Genomic DNA, 11103 nt, shown 5'->3' with positions numbered 1-11103 from the left:
AATAAACGGTTCTTTTTTTGAATTTTGAATTTTGAAAACAACGGAATAACGGACAAGGACAGGAAGTGGTTTATTTATTATTATTTCTGACCTCTCAGAGCTCTACAGGTCTTCCAGTGGCACATTATTGGAGGAAGACAGACTCCCCAGGACTAAAACAATCTGTATTTAACAAACCTGAGTAAAAGTAAATGTTAGACATGCTAAAAAACACGTGATGAGCACTTGTTAATCTCTCAAAAAGCCATGACTACTCTCCTCTTTGGAGGCTGTTTGATTGGAGGGAGCACATTTAGCAGCTGAAACCTACATTATAATTAAAACAATTGAGAGTTCCAGCTATAGGTTTTGAGTTTGAAGTGGGAGAAGAGAAGAAGAGTGTGTTTTATTGTCTAGGTATATAGGAGCAACTATACTGTCCCATCATGCCTCGCTCTTTCTTGGTGAAGAAAGTCAAATTGGACGATTTCTCGGGTGCAGATCTGGATTATCATCACAGCCGGAGAGAAGCACTCAGTCTGCGGTTCCATCATCATGATAAAGGTTAGTCACCCTTTCCACCCACCCACACACATTATACACACAATATATGTGCCTTACATTATCCAATATATATCTATATCCCAAGATTCAAAGCATTAGTCATGAAGGAGGAGGAAAAAAGAAATTACAGGGTCAAACGCCGGTCACAACCCCAAAAATGTACCAAAATGGCAAAGATTTTCTCCATGAAACAGTATTATGTGGAGAAGCAGGTCAGAGAGATGGCAGCAGGGAGTGGGAAAATCTTCTACTACTTCTACTGAGAACATGCTCAGAGCTGTAAAAGAGAAACATTAAGTAATATAATAAAAAACCCATTGACCCCTTTCCACAGCACAGGTCAAAGGTCAGGTCAGAACTCTGGGTGGATTCTTGATGACTCAGTGGTTCAACAAAACCCAGTATTTATGTGAAAATGTGACATTTCCCACATCCCATATAAAGATGACATACTGTATACACTCCCTTGAATGTGATTTTTTTTAAAAAATAAAAAATGACATTTAGCACCTAAAATGATGTATGAAAATGACATAAAACATGTTTTCAAATGCTACTCTTGGGGCGAGGGAAGGCTCTCTGGATGAACTCAGCATGGACATGCAAAGCACACTGTATGAATTTAACTGTAACATTTCACATTTTTGGCTTTCCTGCACTCTTATTATGATCCTGAAATGAATTTGAATGCCACATGAATAGAAAAAAGCACTCCTGGGTTTACATCTCTTTAGCTTAGATATACAGAATAGCGGACACATATTCAACTCAGCATAGTTGCTGACATTAACAAGTTATGTTGGACGAAACAAAATTGTTTTTTCTTCCCCTTAGAAAAGATAAAGAACAGCTGATAAGCAACAGGGAGCCAGAGAGCTGCGATGTTATGATGATACATTATGTCAGCAGCACACATGCAGCAGGGATTCTCTGTCGTTCTGTTGCCCATCTATTCAAATCAGGTTGTTTCCAGCAGCTGTGGAGTCTCTCTGCAAGATTTCTACAATATTGCGAAGCTACGTTGATGCTAAATGGTTCCCACGAGCTGCATAATCCTGGATACACAAAATACAATACAGACTCAATGTGAGGATGGGAAATATTGGGTCCAAAGTTCAGTGGAAATCTTCAAGTATTGATAAAATATTTGCCTACTGTAGCATTGTTGAACAGAAGCAGACTGGCTTATATTTGCTCTTAAAGGTTGTGTTTTTTTCTGGTGCAACAGGAGCTTTGTGCACTGCCTTTTTTATGTTAAAGCTGCATTCATATTTAAAAATTAACACGTAAATGAAATGACTATATGCAATATGAAAGGAGTTGCTTGCAGTCACAAATCCACAGAGAAAGACTGCGCATCTGTGCAGCTTTATGAAGCTTTTTAGCCTCTTTTAGCTCATCGTTTTGCTTTTTACTGGCACCTTTACTGTAATGGGTCACTGTTCTCATCAACCTTGTTTTCAGCAGCAGCAGGCAGCTGTTATCAGCAAATTAGCTCTGATAAACGGCACCAAATATCAGACGATGATGAAGAAACGTGGCCTTCTAGTAACTAAAGTGCCAGATATTTTTTTTTCAGGACTTAATGGAGACCAAAACAGAGCAAAAAAGGAGAGTGAATATTGGACCTGTAATTTGGTGGCTAATAAACACAACTCCAGTGGGATGACTGTGTTGCCCCTGTGCCTGCTAAATGTGCAAATAGGCAATAAGAGGTCACACATTGGGCCATATCAGCTTTATACCTTAATAATATGCCAGGGTTGTGTGTCTGTCAGCTTGTTTCTGCCCCCTAGTGGGGTAAAAAAATCTGCATTAATTCAGCTTTAATAGAACTAGAGCACAAGCAGGGTGCAGTGTGCAACACTGTTAGTGCAACCTGGTGGTTTTCACATTGTACCAAGGTCAAATGTTAGATGAAGAGATCCCAGGTGCACTGCTGACAGACTGAACAGAGAAACATGCAGCAGCAGCAGCAGCAGCAGCAGCAGCAGCAGTGCGACAAGCATGTAAAGCGTGAGGCTGCTATCCCCTGTTATAAATATAACAAGAGTTTGACTGAAGCAACTGCAGCTTGTTGCACACACACACACACACACACACACACACACACACACACACATGAACGTACACGCACTGCTGTGTTTCTGTCAACTCGGCACATTTCCCAGGCAGCTTGCACAGCTGAGTGCACAGCATTACACACACACACACAGACACACACTCACTCACACACACACACAGAGGAAGCAGTCAGTGACCTACAAGTGTCCAAAGCACACAAGTGTGTGTCAGTTACTGCTGGTTTGGATCAAAAATTAAATTGTAGCTTGCAGCTTTTTCTCTCTCTCTCTCGCTCTCTCTCTTTCTCTTTCCATGTCTCGTTGCCTCTCTCCGTCTTTTTTCTCTCTCTCTCTTTCTAATTCTCTGTGTTTCAAAGACACATAAAAAGAGGGATGTCTTCGGTTTGGCAGAGTATTTTAATCTTTAATAAGCATTTAGAACGGCTATCAGCTCTAATGCTGCTAAAGTGCTTTGAAATGAATACAGAGTTGACACAGCGAGACAGAGACGGAGACAGTTGGAGAGAGACAAAGACAAACAAACAGAGACAGTGTGGAGACGTTCACAAGCAATTACGGCTAGCAGAACAGTTTTTAAAAAAGAGGATACTGGGGAACGGTCATGTTTAATTGGCAGGGATCATAGAAAAAGCTTCTACACAATGTGTTTATATCTTCAAATCTTGCATCCTAAAACCAGGGATGGAGTTTGTTTTTATTTGCTATCTGTCAGTCACCGAGGGACAGCTCAGTCTGGTACCTTCACAGCAGAGTAAACAAATACAGAAGAGGTGACAAGATACACACTGAATACTGGAGGGGAATAACAAGGGATTGGATTGGAAGTTATTTTTTCTCACTGTACATGTGAGTAATGTGGCAACTATTGGGCAGATATCAATTAAATTAGCAATAAATCGTATTGGTTCCTACGAGGATAAATCTAATAATTTTAGTGATCCTTAGCTATAGACAATCTCAGTTGTAAACATTCCAAATGTGTCCCAGTTTATTTCCTGTTGCACTGTATGTGAATGACATAAACTGACAGGAAGTAAACATGGACCCAAGCTGTTGACTATAATACAATTCAGTTTCAAAAATATGCTCAAATCATAACATGGCAAACTCAAGCCCAACAGGCAACAACAGCTGTCAGTGTGTTAGTGTGCCAGTGTGCTGACTTGACTTTCCCCAAACTGCATGTGCTTATCATAAAGTGGGCATGTCAGGTCAGAGGTCAAAGGACCCCTTTGAAAATGGCCTTGCCAATTTCTCCTCGCCAAGATGTAGCGAAAGTTTGGAGCGTTATTTATCCTCCTTCGTGACAAGCTAGTGTGACATGGTTGGTACCAATGGATTCATATGATGCCATATGATCTTCACTCTTGCTTTAAAACTGAGCCCGATACAACCTAAAAACGTTAGCTAACCTTAGCTAAGCAGCTGAGAACTGCTCAGGTTCTTCCCGAACTCCTTGACATCATTTTCAAAAGTAAAGTTCCATAAAAAGTAAAGGTACAAGTAGAGAATTGTAGACTTCTTAGGACAGCTTGCGTTCAAACTTGTTTACTTCCGGTACTTCCCCGGATTCATGTATACTCCAACACCACCATCTGGTCACAATTTCTACTTGTGTGCAAGAAATATCTACCGTAAATATATCGGGCACATTGCCATAATTTGCTGAATGGACACTTTCCCTTTTTATTATAAATAATATGACACTCTTACTTACTTTAAGTACATTTTGCTGATAGTATTTTTGTATAAATGCAGTGACCCCTCCAGTGGAGCTGTCCAGTATCCACCAGTATAGGTCTGCTCTTCTACTGGGAAGCTGCCAATTTGAATGAACATGAGACTGTGCAACATGTCCAAGACTAGAGCTGCTCTTCCACTAACTTAATAAGGGTTAAAAATGAACACTTGGTCATATTTCAAAGTTACTCATGCTCTATAAAACACAGACACACACACACACGCCGGCACACAAACACTTTGTTCCAGAGTGCAATGATTGAATATTCATGATTCATGATTTTTCCTCTCTCCACCTCTTTCCGACTCCCTCTCTCTTGCCCCCCACCCCCTCTATTCTCCGTCCTCCTCTATTACTCCGTCTTAATTTAATTCAAAATGTTAAATCGGCACAAGAGCTTTAAACAGCATTGCCAAACCGCCACAACCACCATATCAGACGTAACACCACTTTCACTCTGCCACAACTCTTCCCCCTGCCCCATTTCTTTCTTTGCCATCTCTCATCTCACTGTGCTTCTTTTCTCTCCTTCCTCTCTCCCCCCTCTATCTATCTGTGTCTCTTGTTCTCATCATATTATCGACCGACTTCTGAGCTTTTCTCAGAACTGCATCATGAAATTATATTACCAGCAATAGTATCTCCTCTGCTGCCTGTGTCTAAATGCTCACAGAGTGCTAATTGAAATGGAGAGCTATTGATCGGCATAGATCCACAGGAGTCGTGGCTGTGGGGGAATTAGCTACCAGTCTCTACTTGTGTCTGTCGGAGTTCAGCCTGTTGAGTGTAGAAACCAATAATAGAAATAATGAAGCAGCTGACATCACAATAACAACAAATAATTGATCAGAATTGTTTTGCTTAGGAGTGAAATACTCAAGGAGACTGAAAGGTTATGGGCAACACACAGTTATCAGTGTCAGGGTGCCCTTGAGCAAAGCACTAGACTCTGCTGCTGTAATAGAGACGATCTGTGCACAGCAGTTGACGTTTTGACAACTCAGAGGTGTGACTGTGTGCAGCTGTAGGCCTGTCAGGAAAGGTGCAGCTGTTGAGGAGACAGTATGCTCACTGAACCCTTCTATGAAAAATAAAATAAAGATTTCCCACTGAGAGGAAAGTGTCTCCTCCTTGCTGGCAAAGACATAAAAGCACTTTACTACCACTATAAATACCTCAACTTCTCCCGCTTCTTCCCATCTTCTTCTTTGCTTTATACCGCCTACAAAAAAGGGTTGTGTTTTAGACAAAACCTCTCAGAGTCTGTGGGTGTATCTTCTTGTGTCTCCTGTGTTCGCTTTTGTCCCCTATGGGCGCAAGTGTTAATGGGAGAACAAAAGTTCATCTTAAAGCGTAATGCACATGTTTTTAATGTGATCCTGGGGGGTCCAATTGATATTTAGAAACCAGAGACGGTAATCAGTAATATTATCAGGAGACGACATGCGAAGCAGCTCTCTGAATAATGAATGAACTTCAGTGAATGAGTTTGATTTGTGGCCTGTGTTTTTACAATTATGTGAAATCATTTTAATTGTATTAGTAGCAGTGGATACGTCGGGGTACTCGGGATGAAAGTTACTCACTCACAAGCTTGTAGCACTCATGTAGCCTCCCTGTAAAAATGTTCAAACCAGTTTCTTTCATGCAACTCACTGCAGCTGTTTAGCTAACAGTCCAACTTACAAGATGTGTTTGCCTGCCCATCGCTCCTGTGGCTCTCTCCCAGAACCTAAAGAAGTTGTAGTTTTATTGCCTAAACCTGTTTTTATTGCCTAAACCTAAAGACGTTGTAATTTTGTTGCCTAAACCTAAAGAAACCTTTTTGTTTGTGCTCAAAACGTGACGTTTCATTCAGTTTTACAACATGTTAGAAGGTGTTGCTTTTAAGTTTCGCTTTCACTTTCACAACATAGTCCGCCCCTACTGACCCACATCTATGGTGCTTATAGCGACCGATAATACCTATTAAATAGCCTGATAAAAGTTGAATCGGGTGCGACCTGGTTATACAGAGGCACTAAGTACTGTCTACTGCAGTTTAAGTGATTTCAGGACTCCGTGGGGCTCCATACAAAAGAGCAGCTCTAGAGCCGCTTGAGTTTTTTGTTATAGAGAGGCTTGTTAACACTGAAACATCAAAGGAAGTAAAGAATGATTCTTGCTAAGGCTTTTTCCCTTTCTGATTTCTGTATCACATTTGTAGCACTTATGTAGCCTCTCTGTAAAGATTTTCAAACCAATCAGTTTCTAATTTCCAATCAATCATGATGTTGTGGTCAAATTATTAACCTCCTCCTCTCTCTCTTCAGGCTATGTCAGCGATTATCTCAGTCCGTCTCCTTATGACGATGTGGTGGGAAGTGACTCATCTGTCATCTCTAAAGTACCCTCCCCTGGCCCCCCGTCAATCATCTATAGCCGCATCGACGATACCTATTCTGGTATCCACGGTGATATCCATGGCGATTCGGACCAGCCGGACAGCCCGCGGTCTGAGGTTTCATCATCAGCTGGCGGCTACATCAATGGGGATGCCGCCGTGAGCGAGGGATACACAGTGGACACGTTCTTTATCATGGACGGACGATCGCGGAGGAAATCCGCGGAGAACCCCAAAGGGACCATTCAGAGGCACACCTGCAGCGAGTGCGGCAAAACATACGCCACGTCCTCCAACCTGAGCCGGCACAAGCAGACGCACAGGAGCATAGACAGCAAGATGGCCAAGAAGTGCCCCACGTGCGGGAAGGTCTACGTCTCCATGCCCGCGATGGCCATGCACCTGCTGACCCACGACCTCAAGCACAAGTGCGACGTGTGCAGCAAGGCGTTCAGCCGGCCGTGGCTGCTGCAGGGCCACATGCGCTCTCACACGGGCGAGAAGCCGTTCGGGTGCGCGCACTGTGGCAAGGCGTTTGCCGACCGGTCAAACCTGCGCGCTCACATGCAGACGCACTCGGCCTTCAAGCACTACAAGTGTAAACGGTGTGACAAGACGTTTGCGCTCAAGAGTTACCTGAACAAGCACTACGAGTCGGCGTGTTTCAAGGGGGCTTTCTCCCCTATTAGCTCAGTGGGGGAATGATGGATGCAGAACTTTTTTGTTAATTTAAATCAGATTCTACTGGCTTCGCTCCCTACTTTTCCTGCTTTCCCCAACAAGAAGACCAGAACGCTCGAGCACTACACTGCTAGAAAGGAGTATTTTTTCTCCGCAAGGATCATGAGGCAACGGCAAAAATAGATTGAGGACGAGTCCACTTTTATCAAGACCCTCCAATCCCTCCTTTGTCTCCTCTTTCCTCATCTGGAAGTGGAGTGAAAAGTTTCCGACGCTTGATTTAGATCGCCACCTGCTTCGATAAGATACTTCTGAGGCTGTTTTGAGTATCTGTGAAGATAAATAAAGCACAGCACATCTAGCTCATCATTTTATGAAGATACCTAGATCTATTTATGTCCATATCTATCCTCGTCCCTCTGTTTTTTTTTTCATGACGAAATGACACTAAAGCACAATCCCTCCCCCCCCATCTCTTCTGTCTTTCTGTGACAGGAATATCACAGGAGTTTAAAGCATGAATCACATCTTCAGTTTTCTTGCAAAGAGATTCAATGAACTTTCATATTTAATGCTTTTTTTAAAAAACAAACAATCTAAGGATACTTCTGGTGTCATGCTTTTGGTGAAGCTGACCTTGGACTGAACTTATAAGGAGATAAAGCATCAAAACAAAGAAAGCACACAGCATTTGTTCTCTGCAAGTAAACAAAATACTTGTAAAGTTTTTCCTTTACACTAGTGACATGCTTTGCCTGCTGTATACTGTGCTGGCTACTGACACATCCACACCGAACTATGAGGGAAATATAATGCACAAACCTTCCATAACATGGTCGGTATTGCAAAGTACACCTTTCTAGTGGGGAAATCTTTTTTTCTTTAAACCAATGTCTTAAATGGGCACAGACGTACAAGCTGTTTTTATTTTTTTGAAGTTATTTTTGGCATTTTGTGCTTTACTTGACAGTAAACCGTGGAAAGTGAGAGACAAACTGGACTTTCATGGCTGAAAACTCCCACTGATCCACTAGGGTAGTCCTTAACAAACAGTGTTTTCCTATACAACCTAAATTTGTTATAAATCTTAATCTGTTATTTATTTTTACTTGTCAGCGTCAGACGAGGATACGGACATTCAAAATGTCCTGATTTTCCTCAAAAGGTCAAACCTTTCTCAAGTGTTATGAAATGGTGTATTTGTTGCCAGTGGGCCACACAGTATTCAGCTTTTTTTATGTGTCTATTTATTGCCTAATTTATTTATTTATTCCTATGTTTTTCTAAATGTATTGATTTTGCACTTTACTTTGTTATATTTTGCCTTTGTTACAAATATGCCAAAGCATTTGACACTTTCTAATTACCGAATACCTTTTTACTTTTGTCCGCCACTTTAATTATGAAAAACTACTGCATGCAAAAAAAATAACAATAGCCTAATAATGGAATCTATGCCAATTTTATGAACCTTTGGGATATTTTGCCAAACCTCTTAGATAACAGGCAAATTAAGCAAATTTCTTGTCTTGGGCAATATTTCATTCATATCCGATAGAGCAATAATGCATGATATTTTTGAAGAGACGCGAGTCATAACTGCTTGTAACATCTTGATTTTTTTCAAGTACCACTATTCTATGTAGTTATGAGAAATGAAATTTCAGGGAGTTTAGCAAACCAAGTTAGTGTTAAATATGGAGGGTTGGGTTAAGAGCTCTGTATTTAGAGGGATTGTGACACCAGTGTGATTCTTTGAGGCTTTCTCCAGGGACTTCTGTGACTGTAAAGTGTTTGAACAGATCAAATTAGAGTCAGTTTTCCAATCTCTGCTGATTTAACATGTAATATTCTCTAAAACAATTGCCTCCTAGTTATAATTCTATCTTGGCATCATTAGCTTGTTGACAATTACGTCTGTATGAGCATTAGGAGCTGTTGGTGCTTCCAGGGATTCACACAGATGGCACAACTCCTTTAGGTGGAAGGCTTTGGGTTGGGTCGGGACGGGTCTTTTTGTACATGGTTTATGCACTGCCTGCCTCGTATTATTACTCTAAAATATTGTAGAAAGTAGAACCGTAGGCCTCTGGTGCTGAAACATGTAAATCCCAGAACAAGAAGAGAAGTCTTGGTACTTTGTGTGTTTCTGGTTTGAATTGTTGAACAGGTGAAAACACAACTTTACAACAGCTGTGGTGCTGAACGTGCGGCTCTTTTTTTAACCCTCCTTGAGCAGGTCCCTGCTTGAGGTTTTAATCAGTGACAAAGATGAAATTTCCTCCTATGATTTGGTCAAAATCAGTGAGCTCTCTTCTCATTTTGAATCCCATCAAAAGATCAGTTTTGCTCCCTGGCTCTACATAAGATATTAATTCGCAAACTCCATGTGAGGACTCAAGAGCCATAGCTTGTTTTTCTTTCCATCATCTCAGGCTGTTGTGAGGTTGTTGTGGCGATCCCCAATGCAATTATAAGGATTGTTGAGAAAGAAGAGAAGACGTCTGGTCAATATTTCAGCACCGGAGCGCACCGACAAACACTTAGATTCTACTATGAACTACTGTAGCCTACTATAGCCACAAGCTAGTTTACCTATTCTTATATAAAAGCACTTCCTGTTACGAAGTATATCTTACAACCTTTCTTTTTTTGTTCAAAGATAGTAGCACAATGAAAGAGTTTAGATTCAGGTAGACAATGCCTTGTATGTAGAAATAACAACCTCTTTCTCCTTTTTCTACGATGATGAATCAAAGGTAAAAACAACAACAAAGATGCTGAAATAACACAGACTGTGTTGTCCTTAATAAATAACACATGGAAATATGCTTTAAAATGACACACGGTATAAATGGACACCTTTATTACATGTTGTGTCTTTTTTCAGCATATTTGTGTGAGAGCATCTTCACCACACCTTTTTTAAGAGTGAATGAAAACTCGACTATTTTGCGGCAAGAGGCCTTGTAAATAAGCACTGATGTGACTTTGGAGTCCGATTATTTCTACAGATCAGTATTGAGTGACAGTGACGATGATGATGATGATGATGATGGTGGTGATGATGGTTATGATGGTGATGAATTTTTCTGGAGCTTCCTGCTTTGTTTTGAGTTCTTCCTCTGAGGTTTTTTTTGGACCTCCAGTGGTGGTTTGAAACAATGTAAAGCACAAAGACAACACTGGGCATTTTGTTTCACTTCCTAAATAAAAACTAGTTTAAAAAAGTCATGTGTTGAGATGCCTTTTTCCTCCATTTAACCCTTCACAAGTAATACTTTTAATATTTATGTCATTTTTAGTCCACTTCCCTCTTTGTTTCAGCTGAAAAATGTGTTTCAGCGTGATCCTTACGGCTACTACACATGACCTGGAGAGCTTACAAAAGAGTCCCTCAATGCAGCAAGCTCTATAGTATTAATTAATCATTAGCATATTGATAAATCATCATGCTAAGAAATAGCATCGGCACAATGTGAATATTTGTGTTAATGTGGCAATAGACACGTTTTTTTGCATTAATTTAAAGGACCATGTTTCTACAGTAGCCCAGAACGGACAACCAAACACTGTTAACTTTTCCTGCTTGCGCTAGAGTTGATAACGTTACTCACTCCCGTCGCCGCCGCTCTCTCTCTCCTGCTTCACCACTCACTTCCCTCATACAC

At 41.0% G+C, this 11103-nt stretch overlaps 1 protein-coding gene across 1 annotated transcript; it reads left to right on the top strand.

Annotated features, from left to right (window-relative positions):
* The first annotated feature begins 395 nt into the window (after window positions 1–395).
* LOC119503697 (transcriptional repressor scratch 1-like) lies at window positions 396–10662 on the top strand. Its single transcript, XM_037795589.1, has 2 exons — window positions 396–543; window positions 6681–10662. Exons 1-2 carry the CDS (start codon window positions 426–428, stop codon window positions 7454–7456), a joined length of 894 nt encoding a protein of 297 aa, XP_037651517.1. The 5' UTR covers window positions 396–425; the 3' UTR covers window positions 7457–10662.
* The last annotated feature ends 441 nt before the right edge of the window (window positions 10663–11103 follow it).

Source organism: Sebastes umbrosus, chromosome 15 (assembly GCF_015220745.1).
Source record: "Sebastes umbrosus isolate fSebUmb1 chromosome 15, fSebUmb1.pri, whole genome shotgun sequence".
Taxonomy (NCBI): domain Eukaryota; kingdom Metazoa; phylum Chordata; class Actinopteri; order Perciformes; family Sebastidae; genus Sebastes; species Sebastes umbrosus.
The sequence above is the reverse complement of the archived record's forward strand: the minus strand, read 5'-3'. Positions and strand labels throughout refer to the sequence as shown.

What these genes read in the sequence shown, in the direction of transcription:
- LOC119503697 (XM_037795589.1), top strand. Translation starts at nt 426, where the DNA reads ATGCCTCGCTCTTTCTTGGTGAAGAAAGTCAAATTGGACGATTTCTCG. An exon ending in GTTCCATCATCATGATAAAG is followed by an intron (nt 544 to 6,680) that starts GTTAGTCACCCT and finishes CTCTCTCTTCAG; the next exon opens with GCTATGTCAGCGATTATCTC.